We start from the raw sequence: 15,273 nt of genomic DNA, 5'->3' as shown, positions 1-15,273 counted from the left end.
AGAATAAGCATACCATACTGGTGTCAATATAACGGCATCACTGTGGGGGTCCGGACGGGGGTTTGTCGGGGACGGCCAGCTCGTCCCACACATCCCCTGATCGGACTTCGGCTGTGGCTGCCCGGGATACTGCCCACATTGAGGCTGACCCCTCACCCGTGGTAGAGTGGGAGGTCGTCTCGAGGTGTGGCAGGGGGCGAAAGACCTTCCGGAAGGCTGAACGGAAGGCCTTTACAGTTTGTCTGACGAACCGGTTTCAGGCTCTGTCTCTGGCTGATACTGATCTTCGGCCGGATACGATGTCGTGTTCCAGAGGTTGCCCCTCAGTCTGCAAGATCTGGGCGGTCGCAGAGCGTGGGCTTACTGATAGTTGGGAGCTCCAACGTCAGGCGAGTAATGGGGCTCCTTAGGGATATGGCAGCAAGAGAGGGGAAGAAAACCAATGTGCACTCCGTGTGCATACCGGGAGGAGTCATTCCAGATGTGGAAATGGTCCTTCCGGATGCCATGAAGGGTACAGGGTGCACCCATCTGTAGGTGGTCGCTCATGTCGGCACCAATGATGTGTGTCGCTATGGATCGGCGGAAATCCTCTCTAGCTTCCGGCGGCTATCTGATTTGGTGAAGACTGCCAGTCTCGCTAGCGGGATGAAAGCAGAGCTCACCATCTGCAGCATCGTCGACAGGACTGACTGCGGACCTTCGGTACAGAGCCGAGTGGAGGGTCTGAATCAGAGGCTGAGACGGTTCTGCGACCGTGTGGGCTGCAGATTCCTCGACTTGCGCCATAGGGTGGTGGGGTTTCGGGTTCCGCTGGATAGGTCAGGAGTCCACTACACCCAACAGGCGGCTACAGGGGTAGCAGGGGATGTGTGGCGTGGACTGGGCGGTTTTTTAGGTTAGATATCCTCGGGCAAGTACAGAAAGGGCAACAGCCTCAAAGGGTACGGAGCAAAGTCAGGACTTGCGGGGACCAAGCAGCAGTCGGTATGGTAATTGTAAACTGTCGAAGCTGTGTTGGTAAAGTACCGGACCTTAAAGCGCTGATAGAAAGCACCGAAGCTGAAATCGTTACAGGTACGGAAAGCTGGCTGAAGCCAGAGATAAATTCTGCCGAAATTTTACAAAGGCACAGACGCTGTTTAGAAAGGACAGATTCCATGCAACCGCTGGAAGCGTGTTTGTCGCTGTTAGTAGTAGTTTATCCTGTAGTGAAATAGAAGTGGATAGTTCGTGTGAATTATTATGGGTGGAGGTTATACTCAACAACCGAGCTAGGTTAATAGTTGGCTCCGTTTACCGACCTCCCGACTCAGCAGTACTAGTGGCAGAACAACTGAGAGAAAATCTGGAATACATTTCACATAAATTTCCTCAGCATGTTATAGTCTTAGGTGGAGATTTTATTAACCAGATGTTTAGGACGGGTGGTAGGGACAGAGCATCGAGTGACATTATACTGAGTGCACTATCCGAAAATTATCTCGAGCAATTAAACAGAGAACCGACTCGTGGAGATAACATCTTGAACCTACTGATAACAAACAGACCCGAACTTTTCCACTCTGTAAGTGTAGAACAGGGAACCAGTGGTCATAAGACCGTTGCAGCATCCCTGAATATGGAAGTAAATAGGATTATAAAAAAAGGGAGGAAGGTTTATCTGTTTAGCAAGAGTTAATAGGAGGCAGATTTCAGACTACCTAACAGATCAAAACGAAAATTTCTGTTCCGACACTGACAATGTTGAATGTTTATGGAAAAAGTTCTAGGCAATCATAAAAAGCGTTTTAGACAGGTATGTGCCGAGTAAAACTGTGAGGGACGGGAAAAACCCACCGTGGTTCAACAGCAAAGTTAGGAAACTACTGCGAAAGCAAAGAGAGCTTCACTGCAAGTTTAAACGCAGCCAAAACCTCTCAGACAAACAGAAGCTAAACGATGTCAAAGTTAGCGTAATGAGGGCTATGCGTGATGCGTTCAGTGAATTCGAAAGTAAAATTCTATGTACCGACTTGACAGAAAATCCTAGGAAGTTCTAGTCTTACCTTAAATCAGTAAGTGGATCGAAACAGCATATCAAGACACTCTGGGATGATGGCATTGAAACGGAGGATGACATGCGTAAAGCTGAATTACTAAACACCTTTTTCCAAAGCTGTTTCACAGAGGAAGAGCGCACTGCAGTTACTTCTCTAAATCCTCGCACGAACGGAAAAATGGCTGACAGCGAAATAAGTGTCCAAGGAATAAAAAAGCAACTGAAATCACTCAACATAGGAAAGTCGACTGGGCCTGACGGGATACCAATTCGATTCTACACAGAGTACGCGAAAGTACTTGCCCCCCTACTAACAGCCGTGTATGACAAGTATCTAGAGGAACGGAAGGTTCCAAATGATTGGAAAAGAGCACAGGTTGTCTCAGTTTTCAAGAAGGGTCGTCGAGCAGAAGCGCAAAACTATAGGCCTATATCTCTGACATCGATCTGTTGTAGAATTTTAAAACATGTTTTTTGCTCCCGTATCGTGACATTTCTGGAAACCCAGAAACTACTCTGTAGGAATTAACATGGATTCCGGAAACAGCGATCGTGTGAGACCCAACTCGCTTTATTTGTTCATGAGACCCAGAAAATATTAGATACAGGCTCCCAGGTAGATGCCATTTTCCTTGATTTCCGGAAGGCGTTCGATACGGTTCCGAACTGTCGCCTGATAAACAAAGTAGGAGCCTACGGAATATCAGACCAGCTGTGTGGTTGGATTGAAGAGTTCGTAGCAAACAGAACACAGCATGTTGTTCTCAATGGAGAGACGTCTACAGACGTTAAAGTAACCTCTGGCGTGCCACAGGGGAGTGTTATGGGACCATTGCTTTTTACAACATATATAAATGACCTAGTAGATAGTGTCGGAAGTTCCATGCGGCTTTTCGCGAATGATGCTGTAGTATACAGAGAAGTTGCAGCATTAGAAAATTGTAGGTAAATGCCGGAAGATCTGCAGCGGATAGGCACTTGGTGCAGGGAGTGGCAATTGACCCTTAACATAGACAAATGTAATGTATTGCGAATATATAGAAAGAAGGATCCTTTATTGTATGTTTATATGATAGCGGAACAAACACTGGTAGCAGTTACTTCTGTAAAATATCTGGGAGTATGCGTACGGAACGATTTGAAGTGGAATGATCATATAAAATTAATTGTTGGTAAGGCGGGTGCCAGGTTGAGATTCATTGGGAGAGTGCTTAGAAAATGTAGTCCATCAACAAAAGAGGTGGCTTACAAAACACTCGTTCGACCCATACTTGAGTATTGCTCCTCAGTGTGGGATCCGTACCAGGTCGGGTTAACGGAGGAGACAGAGAAGATCCAAAGAAGAGCGGCGCGTTTCGTCACAGAGTTATTTGGTAAGCGTGATAGCGTTACGGAGATGTTTAGCAAACTCAAGTGGCAAACTCTGCAAGAGAGGCGCTCTGCATCGCGGTGTAGCTTGCTGTCCAGGTTTCGAGAGGGTGCGTTTCTGGATGAGTATCGAATATATTGCTTCCCCCTACTTATACCTCCCGAGGAGATCACGAATGTAAAATTAGAGAGATTCGAGCGCGCACGGAGGCTTTCAGGTAGTCGTTCTTCCCGCGAACCATACGCGACTGGAACAGGAAAGGGAGGCACGTAAAGTGGTACGTAAAGTGCCCTCCGCCACACACCATTGGGTGGCTTGCGGAGTATAAATGTAGATGTAGAACCGTATATAATTTTCAGGCATAGGAATTATACAACCAACCGGCTGAAAATAACTGACCTAGGTTTCAACATCTACTAAGTGTGTCTTCATCAGAATTAAATTTTGAGGAACCCTATAAAATAATACATAGAAAATGAAGTACGACAAAAAAAATTAATCAAGTTGAGAAATGTCATGACATACGAATGTTATTTACGTAAAATTACACTGCGAGAAAGCAATGGTCAGAAAGTCAAAAATAAAACAAAACGTGTTCCAACCATTTCACACATGCCTAGCTAGGAACAATATCTGACTGATCGGCCCAGTGGCTTACGTTGCTGCTACTAAAAGAATGAAAGTTGCGCCGCCTATCGGGCGCGGACAGTGACATGTGCCCATTTGAAACACTATAACAGAAATAATGAAAAGACGACATATATTATAAAGACAAATTACAAAGGAAGAGAGCTTAATTTATTTTTGAAAATGCACAGTAGTCAAGCAGATGAAATATAAGAGCCATTTATTAGGCTTGACAGAAATTTCTGTTAGGTAAAGGACACAATAATACAAAAAATTTGTTCAAACATCTGTACAGTCCAAAAAATATCTACGTGAAGGTAACTATAGTAGTACACATCTAAAATTCTAAGAAAATGATGTTTCGGAACTAGAGGCAGAGAAATATAGCAAAAAATGGGGAATCCAAATTCTGCGAGTAGTGTATTAAAAGCACTGAAAAAATGTTTGTTACATAATTGTAACTGTTCATTGAGAATGAGGCCGTCGTTCTTAGAAATATGCTTGAAAATCTCTAGCTCTTCGAGTACCTCGAGCCCATGACATAGCTTTTCTCAATGTAAAATGGAAATTTCTTCGATGCTTTACGGTTTGTGACCGGAAATTAACAGATGATCAGCAAAAGTGGGATTATGCATATTAGTGCCTCTTTTTCTTCAAACCTTTCGGGACAGTAAGTTGAACAGTTGATTTAAAGATGTTACTCCATTGCGATTTGTAACACAACAACGGTGACACGTTATGGCCGCATGTCCACTACTTAACACAAACTGCTTACAGCTGACAGGTTGTTAGTACAAGCTACCACCGTAAGTTATTGGGAAAATTTGGAAATTTGTAGAAAATTCCTAAGGCACCAAACTGCTGAGGTCATCAGTCCCTCGGCTTACACATTACTTAATCTAACTTAAACTAACTTACGAACCTCCGACGGGGGGCGCCACGTGAACCGTGGCTAGGCGCCCCAGACCGCACGGCTACTTGGGGCTGTGGTTACTAGGCTGACGGCCCTTATACGCCACGAGTAAAAACAGTCCAGTAAGTCTTTGGACGGACGGTGTTTATAGAAGGTCGGTGCGAACTGTCAGAGGCGTTTTTGACTGCCAAGAGCGAGTAACACAAAAGTTAAAAAGTATTAACTGGTAGTCACGCTAAAAAAGACGTCGTAAATCTCTGTATAACATGCTTAGAAAACTTCAAGAGCCGTATTTCACACCAGAAACAAGTATTTTGTGGTCCCTACGTACCTACCCCGATTGTATTAGGCTGCGAAGCAGTTATTGTTCCCATCGTTTATTAGTAAACGGAATGTGGAGAAACCTTGATGTGTAGTACAGTAAAAGTACCCTCTGCCACACACTACCCAGTGATTCTCAGCTGTAGATGCAGATTTATTGCTGTCTCACTGAAATGTAAGTACTGAAAGCAAGCAACATTCTTTCCTCATCAAAGTTCCTAGACGTGACATGTACTGTTCAAAACTTCGGCTATTCATATTATCCATAATCGAAGATAATAAACACTGGCATCTCGTTGTATAATTAACGTTGTGTAACACTCTTAAATGACTGACTGACAAGTCACCCGAGTGACTGAAGCAACAAAGTACAATGAGCGAAGCAGTACTATCAACTTGCTAATCGTCTGCATCATATTGTCTCATCAGTCATGATTATATTCCGTCCTGGAACTATTATCATAGACGATCGTAAACGCATCAAATACTGTGGGTCTGTGAAATAAGCAGGAAGTGCAAAGAAACTAACTTGGAATTGAGGGAAACTTATAAAGATTTGATCATGTGAAATACTGTCACTGCGTGTGTGGATGTCATGGGTATAAGTGAAGATGTTTCTAGTGATAACTGAGGACAGTTTATTGAACAACATTACATCAGTATTTACTTCATTTGCAGACTAATGATGTCAGCTGTAACGAGTATTATGTTGTTAAGTTGGTTGGTATACGTGGTACAAGGATGGTGTTTAAGATTATCTTCCCCTGGGCAGCATGTCACGTATTTAAGTGTGGATTCGTAAAGTCAAAGTAATAGTCTGTACTGACAGGCGTAGCCTACTTCTCTGTGCAAAACGACCGTGCCGTAAACATAAGGTAGAAAATTATGTGATGTGTTTCCAGGGAGACTATTAGATGCAGAGGAAAAAACAATTTGTATACTTAAGTTGGTACATATTAAGGTACCAATTATCACAATATCTGTACCTATACCCCTAACACCTTGTATTCACCTTCGAGGAAGACAGAATTATGTTGTTGTTGTGGTCTTCAGTCCAGAGACTAGTTTCATGCAGTTCTCCATGTTACTCTATCCTGTGCAAGCATCATCATCTCCCAGTACCTACTGCAACCTACATCTTTCTGAATCTGTTAAGTGTATTCATCTCTTGGTCTCCCTCTACGATTTTTACTCACCACGCTGCCCTCCAATACTAAATTGGTGATGCCTTGATGCCTCAGAACATGTCGTACCAACAGATCCCTTCTTCTAGTCAACTTGTACCACAAGTTTCTCTTCGCTCCAATTGTATTCAATACCTCCTCATTAGTTATGTGATCTACCCATCTAATTTTCAGCATTCTTCTGTAGCACCACATTTCGAAAGCTTCTGTTCTCTTCTTGTCTAAACTATTTATCGTCCACGTTTCACCTCTATACATGGCTACACTCCATACAAATAATTTCAGAAACGATTTCCTGACACTTAAATCTATACTCGATGTTAACAAATTTCTCTTCTTCAGAAACGCTTTCCTTGCCATTGCATATCTACATTTTATATCCTCTCTACTTACACCATCATCAGTTACTTTGCTTCCCAAATAGCAAAACTCATGTACTACTTTAAGCGTCTCATTTTCTAATCTAATTCCCGCAGCATCATCCGAGTTAATTAGAGTACATTCCATTATCCTCGTTTTGCTTTTGTTGATGTTCATCTTATATCCTCCTTTCAAGACACTGTCCATTCCGTTTAGCTGCTCTTTCAGGTCCTCAGCTGTCTCTGACAGAATTACAACGTCATCGATGAACCTCGTAGTTTTTATTTCTTCTCCCTGGATTTTAGTTCCTACTCCGAATTTTTCTTTTGTTACCTTTACTGCTTGCTCAATATACAGATTGAATAACATCGGGGATAGGCTACAACCCTGTCTCACTCCCTTCCCAACCACTGCTTCCCTTTCATGCCCCTCGACTCTTATAACTGCCATCTGGTTTCTGTACAAATTGTAAATATCCTTTCGCTCCCTGAATTTTTCCCTTGCCACCCTCAGAATTTGAAAGACAGTATTCCAGTCGACATTGTCAAAAGCTTTCTCTAAGTCTACAAATGCTAGAAACGTAGGTTTGCCTTTCCTTAATCTATTTTCTAAGAAAGTCGTAAGGTCAGTATTACCTTACATGTTCCAACATTTCTACGGAATCCAAATTGATCTTCCCCGAGGTCGGCTTCTACCAGTTTTTCCATTCGTCTGTAAAGAATTCTTGTTAGTATTTTGCAGCAGTGGCTTATTAAGCTGATAGTTCGGTAATTTTCACATCTGTCAACACCTGCTTTCTTCGGGATTGGAATTATTATATTTGTCTTGAAGTCGGAGGGTATTTCGCCTGTCCCATACATCTTGCTCACTAGATGGTAGAGTTTTGTTAATCTTGGCTCTCCCAAGGCTGTCAGTAGTTCTAATGGAATGTTGTCTACTCCCGGGGGCGTTGTTTCGACTCAGGTCGTTCAGTGCTCTGTCAAACTCTTCATGCAGTATCATATCTCCTATTTCATCTGCATCTACATTCTCTTCCATTTCCATAATGTTGCCCTCAAGTACATCGCCCTTGTATAGACCCTCTATATACTCCTTCCACCTTTCTGCTTTCCCGTCTTTGCTTAGAACTGGATTTTCATCTGAGCCCTTGATATTCATGCAAGTGGTTCTCTTTTCTCCAAAAGTTTCTTTAATTTTCCTGTAGGCAGTATCTATCTTACCCCTATTGAGATAAGCCTCTACATCCTTACATTTGTCGTCTAGCCATCCCTGCTTAGCCATTTTGCACTTCCTGTCGATCTCATTTTTGAGACGTTTGTATTCCATTTTGACTGCTTCATTTACTGCATTTTTATATTTTCTCCTTACATCAATTAAATTCAATATTTCTTCTGTTACCCGAGGATTTCTACTAGCCCTCGTCTTTTTACCCACTTGATCCTCTGCTGCCTTCACTACTTCATCTCTCAAAGCTATCCATTCTTCTGCTACTGCATTTCTTTCCCCCATTCCTGTCAATTGTTCCGTTATGCTCTCCCTGAAACTCTGTACAACCTCTGGTTTAGTTAGTTTATCCAGGTCCCATCTCCTTAAATTCCCACCTTCTTGCAGTTCCTTCAATTTTAATCTACAGTTCATAACGAATAGATTGTGGTCAGAGTCCACATCTGCCCCTGGGAATGTCTCACAATTTAAACCCTGGTTCCTGAATCTTTGTCTTACCATTATATAATCTATCTGATACCTTCCAGTATCTCCAGGCTTCTTCCATGTATACATCCTTCTTTCATGATTCTTCAACCAAGTGTTAGCTATGATTAATTATTCTCTGTGCAAAATTTTACCAGGCGGCTTCCTCTTTCATTCCATACTCCCATTCCATATTCACCTACTACGTTTCCTTCTCTTCCTTTTCCTGCGATCGAATTCCAGTCACCCATGACTATTAAATTTTCGTCTCCCTTCACTATGTGAATAATTTCTTTTATCTCATCATACATTTGATCAATTTCTTCATCATCTGCAGAGCCAGTTGGCATATAAACTTGTACTGCTGTGGTAGGAGTGGGCTTCGTATCTATCTTGGCCACAATAATGCGTTCACTATGCTGTTTGTAGTAGCTTACCCGCATTCCTATTTTCCTATTCATTATTAAACCTACTCCTGCATTACCGCTATTTGATTTTATATTTATAACCCTGTATTCATCTGACCAGAAGTCTTGTTCCTCCTGCCACCGAACGTGACTAATTCCCCCTATAATTAACTTTAACATATCCATATCCCTTTTTAAATTTTATAACCTATCTGCCCGATTAAAGGATCTGACATTCCACGCTCCGATTCGTAGAACGCTGGTTTTCTTTCTCCTGATAACAACGTCCTCCTGAGTAGTCCCCGTCCGGAGATCCGAATGGGGGACTATTTTACCTCCGGAATATTTTACCCAAGAGGACGCCATCATCATTTAACCATACAGTAAAGCTGCTTGCCCTCGGGAAAAATTACGGCTGTAGCTTCCCCTTGCTTTCAGCCGTTCGCAGTACCAGCACAGCAAGGCCGTTTTGGTTAGTGTTACAATGCCAGATCAGTCAATCATCCAGACTGTTGCCCCTGCAACTACTGAAAAGGCTGCTGCCCCTCTTCAGGAACCACACGTTTGTCTGACCTCTCAACAGATACCCCTCCGTTGTGGTTGCACCTACGGTACGGTTATCTGTATCCCTGAGACACGCAAGCCTCCCCACCAACAGCAAGTCCGTGGTTCATGGGGGGAATTACAGCCTGTAGGTTTTAAGTTTCAGATGAGAAGTGGGCTAGGCAGGCCTATGATTAGAGCTAATTAATAATATGTGTGTGTAGGAAAAGCTAGCATAAATAGAATGAGAACGTGGTATTTAATGTAGCTAGAGCTTAGTAAACCATCTCTTGTATTACATGAAAGTACAGTTCGTTTGTATCTGTTCAATGGCACTGTGTAGCTATTACCAACATTTTCCATACTATCTCTATACATACATACATAAATACTTGTTCAATAGATCACGAATACGACATTTCTTAATGTTGTGAAGCGTGTCACTTTAACATAAGTTTTCTTTACTCAATCTTTTTTTTCTTTTTAACAGTTAGTACTTCGGGTCTAATAATTCATCTATTTTTTAGAAGGAGTTGTCATTCAGAAACCCTTTTAATTTATTTTTAAAATGTTGGTTGGCTGTGTATTTATTGATCCTTGTATTTCTAGTTTTACGATTGCTTTTAGGGACTCCAGGTAGATATACACACATGATTTGTATTTGTAAACCATGTGTGTCATACATGTATCGTTAACGACATTCAACGAGATCACTTTGAAACGTAATTTAATTTTTGCGGTTCATTTACTTTGTTATGTGATTATCTAACGTATTCAGTTCTTACTTCTTACCTTATAAATAAATAAAAAACTTTTTTATTTTAAATTCAGTGCAATAGTATTTGTAAAATGACTCTTAGTGTTCATTAAAAACGACGATCATTCCACTTGGGACCTGTGGAATGGTAAATTAGCTTATTTGTTTTAGTTGTAAATATTTGTCATGTATTGTTGTTTTTCTGACATGTTCCACATCCTGGAGGACCTCCTCACTACGGATCAATTGGAATGAAAGTAAATCTAATCTAATCTAATCTAATCTACTGCTAGAAGCATAATTATCCTGTGGTAATGTTTCACCTGGTGTGTCTAAAACTACCCACCCAAACTTTTGTTCCACTATACGTTATCTTATCTCTATGACACTTCACCTATTCCTTCTATCTGAGCACCTGTGTTGAAGTGTCGGGTGAGGTGACAGGGGGCGGACGCTGTGTGCGCAGGTGGACGTGCGCCAGGACGACCTGTTCGGCAACGTGCTGCGCCGCTACCGCCAGCTGCGGGCCGAACACGCGCGGCGCCTGCGCCAGCCCGCAGACGACGACCGGTGAGTTCCCGCCAGGTTCCTACCAGCCTGCTTGCCGCGTCTCACCAAGGCGTCCAATACCTCACTCAATATACGGCTGCGTGTGGGCCATTGGAATGTATGGTTGGTGTTTATCATTACTCTATTGGGACATTTCAAAAAGATCCGTCCTAATATACAAAACTGTAAGTTCTGCGTATGTGAAGATAAGAACTTTGCGCGAATCCGAATCGCAACTAAAAGTATACATTAGCACAAGCCGAAAATTATCGGTTCATATGGCAGCCGATATTAATCTCTCTAGTCAGCTATATCTCTCACTTAATCAGTCATTCATTAGCAATCGTGCATCGACTCTAGATCGCTATAACGAAGCAACTAAGACGTATTGCATTTTTTTCAACAGGCGCATATCAGCTACATCTTTGAACGCTGATTTTATCTGAGAGTACAACACTCCACAACATACAGCTGAAAGCATTCGTCAATAGTTTCAGGACATTGGTTTTTTATACACTGAAGAGCCAAAAAACTGGTACACCTACCTAATATTGTGTAGGGCCCCCACAAGCACGCGAAGTGCCGGAACAAGACGTGGCATGGACTCGACTAATTTGTGAAGTAGTGCTGGAGTGAACTGACACCATCAATCCTGTAGAGCTGTTCATAAATCTGTAAGAGTACGAGGGGATGGAGATTTCTTCTAAACAGCACGTTGCAAGGCATCCCACATATGCTCAATAATGCTCATATCTGGGGAGTTTGGTGGCCAGTGTGTTTAAGCACAGAAGAGTGTTCCTGGAGCCACTCTGTAGCAATTCTAAACGTGTGGGGTGTCGCGTTGTCCTCCTGGAATTACTCAAGTCCGTCGGAATGCACAATGGAGGTGAATGGATGCAGGTGACAAGACTGGATGCTTACGTACGTGTCACCTGTCAGAGTCGTATCTAGACGTATCAGGGGTCGCATATCATTCCAACTGCAAACACCCCACACTATTGCACAGCCTCTATTAGCTTCACCGGATTCCTGATTTTCTCGGCACACTTTTGAAATGGTCGTACGGGAAAATCTCTACTTCATCACTAACTCGGAGATGCTGTGTCCCATCGCTCGTGCACCGACTATAACACCACGTTCAAACTCACTTAAATTTTGATAACTTACCATTGTAGCAGTAGTAACCGATCCAACAACTGCTCCAGACACTTGTTGTCTTATATAGGTGCAGCCGACACCAGCGCCCTATTCTGCCTGTTTACATATCTCTGTATTGGAATACGCATGCCTATACTAGTTTTTTGGCGCTTCAGTATAAAAGGGGATGGCCACGGGTCGCACTCTTGTGACTGTTTTCAAGACAGACTGCTGCACGTAGTACACGCAAGCCGAGAATTAGTTATTGCTCTGGCTTGATTTACGGTGACTTTTTTTGTTTCAAGCCATACATGATGTTACTGCTACAACAGTATCACAGTGGTGTTAAAACATCTAAGTGTAGGGTTTTGTGAGCTGATTCTAAGTTTAGCGATGAAAGCTAATAATTCCTTCTTGCTTTAGTGTGCAATGGTAACACAATGTTGTATTTTAGTCTAAACACGAGCAGTCAGAAACTATGAATATGTGAGACTCACCAGCCACATACCAAAGTCTGGTAGCCGATAAAATACTAACGCATCGTTCTCTTCTGCATAAAAGACATAAAAGGCAGTTAAGCTGTCGGCGCATGCACCATGCATTGGAATGTGCCGAGTTTCTGTCATCATAGCGTCGAAAAAGCATTCTGGCGAACCTTTCCAAATATGCAGGGCAATATCTAGCATGTCAGATATTCTGAACATGCATTTAAACATGGACCAATGAGTGGTAGCTCTTAGCAATACCAACGTATCACAGCTGGCAACGGCACTGCAAGTTTACGTTCAATGCCGATAGCGGTCTTTGGGATCTGACGGTCCCAATGAAGCACGCCCGATCAGCCACGCCTCCAACCTCTTGGTACCATGAGGGTCCTCTGCCGCCGCAATATAGAACGACCACTCCTGTCCAGCTTCCCTACCATGACAGTTGCCGCACCTCTCTGTAACCTAACTATCCTTACCATTGTTTAAGACGTCGTACGCAACACAATGAGATGGATGAACGCCACCACATCAGATGACGCCACTTCTCCTCAGTGCAGAGACACTACACAACATTTTGGATTTCAAAGGAAATGACGGGAAATGTTATATTAGTAGTTAAAGAATTATTGTAACTTGCATGTTATGAAAGTATGTCGTTTCAAGGAAACGTAATATTGAGGACCCATCAAAAATGCATAGTTCTTGGTACAATTCGTTACAATTTAATGTCATTTAATGTGAGTAGAAACATAGATTAGTAATGCGATAGTGATGTGTTGCTGGCTAAAGTCCCACTGGTTCCAATTTTTTTTAACTAACCTTTGAGTTTTCTAGCATACTTTCATACTTCCTTATTAGTTTACTAGGAGAATATTCTGTAATATTCCATGTTCTGTAAATGGAAGTTCACTCTTTTCGAGCAGTGAGTTTGTTCTATTTGCTTCACAAATAGCCATCTTTCATTACTTGGAGTGTTATATTTTACACTTTCTTGTTTCACATTCTGTATTCCGATTCTGCTACTGAATAGGAACAGTGATCAAGTAAGAATGACGTTACGGATTTAATAAAAAGTGAGAGTAATGAAATCATTTTTATCTTCGTATAGCATAATTTGCAATGGAACATTTATACGCTGATATACTTATTGACCTGATATGGTACTTCCCCTTTTGCTTGTACCGCGTTCACGGATATTCAAATTCTCTTTTATGTATACTACAGACAGAGCAACGTGATTAGCACATGGGCAAGGGAAGAAATGTGCGTATTAAAGGAGCTAATGTAGAAATTTGAGCCGGCCAGTGTGGCCACGCGGTTAAAGGCGCTTCAGTTTGGAACCGCGCGACCGCTACGGTCGCAGGTTCGAATCCTGCCTCGGGCATGGATGTGTGTGATGTCCTTAGGTTAGTTAGGTTTAAGTAGTTCTAAGTTCTAGGGGACTGATGACCTCAGATGTTAAGTCCCATAGTGGTCAGAGCTATTTGAACCATTTTTTTGTAGAAATTTGACGTCCGTCCATTTATTAAACAGTGTGATTTGCGAGCCAGATACAGCCGACAACTGCCGTTGAATTGGGCTGTGATGGCGTAATCACGTTGAGGCACACATACCGTATGCACAAGTCGCATCGCTTCTTAGCGTTCAGAAGCACGTTGAACTCGGCACCCTCAACGTTGACGTGACGGCGCGGCCCATGTGCCGACGGCTGTACAGGTATCACGTATCTAGATGCGTTGGAGGTGTGTTTTTATCCTTAGTTGGTTCAATATCACTAAATTTTTATTTTTCAAGACGATGAGCGTCTCCGCGTTGACTCTCATATGTAAGTTCATTTCCAAACAATCGGCTGCTCATGGTCTCAAAACCTGGCAGTAAATCCAAAGAGATTCGGGTCGTATGTAAAGTTTGCTAGTGGTAACACATAATCAGTACCTTCTCTGCGCGATAGCAATGGAAATCCTATCGATGACAGTGCTGCCAAAGCAGAGTTACTAAATACAGCTTTCCGAAATTCCTTCGCCAAAGACGACGAAGTAAATAATCCAGAATTCAAATCAAATACAGCTGCCATCATGAGTAACTTATGGGTAGTTTTCCTCGGAGTAATGAATAAAAGCAAGTCTTCCGGTCCAGACTGTATACAAATTAGGTTCCTTTCAGAGTATGCTGGCGCAATAGCTCCTTACTTAACAATCACAATCCAATCGCTCGCTCGACGGAAGATCAGTACACTGGAAAGTTGCACAGGTCACACCATTATTCAAGAAAGACAGTAATCCACTAAATTATTACAGGCCTATATCATTAACGTCGATACTCTGTAGGATTCTGGAACATGGATTGCGTTCGGACATTATGAATTACTTCGAAGGTTCAAAATGGTTCAAATGGCTCTGAGCACTATGGGACTCAACATCTTAGGTCATAAGTCCCCTAGAACTTAGAACTACTTAAACCTAACTAACCTAAGGACATCACACACACCCATGCCCCAGGCAGGATTCGAACCTGCGACCGTAGCAGTCCTGCGGTTCCGGACTGCAGCGCCAGAACCGCTAGACCACCGCGGCCGGCTACTTCGAAGGGAATGGTCTATTGATACATAGTTATCACGGGTTTAGAAAACATCGTTCTTGTGAAACACAACTAGTTCTTTACTCACACTAAGTGTTGTGTGCTATCGACAAAGGATTTCAAATTGATTTCGTATTTTTAGACTTCTAGAAGACTTCCGGCCGGAACCGCTACTCACCAATCAAGTAGCTCCTCAACTGGGCTCACAGACGCTGAGTGCACCCGGGTTCCCAACAGCACTCGGCAGACCGGACGATCACCCATCCAAGTGCTAGCCCAGCCCGACAGCGCTGAACTGCGCTGATCTGACG

The 15,273-nt window shown here is 42.7% G+C and overlaps 1 protein-coding gene across 1 annotated transcript in view; it reads left to right on the top strand.

Annotated features, from left to right (window-relative positions):
- The window catches only part of LOC126188521 (neprilysin-1-like), a 335,381-nt gene that overhangs the window by 284,852 nt on the left and 35,256 nt on the right, over positions 1 to 15,273 (top strand). The window contains exon 12 of the mRNA XM_049930123.1: positions 10,678 to 10,781. Within this exon, the coding sequence (XP_049786080.1) occupies positions 10,678 to 10,781 (104 nt within the window). The remainder of the gene's footprint in view (positions 1 to 10,677; positions 10,782 to 15,273) is intronic.

The sequence above is a fragment of the Schistocerca cancellata genome, chromosome 5 (genome assembly GCF_023864275.1).
Source record: "Schistocerca cancellata isolate TAMUIC-IGC-003103 chromosome 5, iqSchCanc2.1, whole genome shotgun sequence".
Taxonomy (NCBI): Eukaryota; Metazoa; Arthropoda; class Insecta; order Orthoptera; family Acrididae; genus Schistocerca; species Schistocerca cancellata.
The sequence above is the reverse complement of the archived record's forward strand: the minus strand, read 5'-3'. Positions and strand labels throughout refer to the sequence as shown.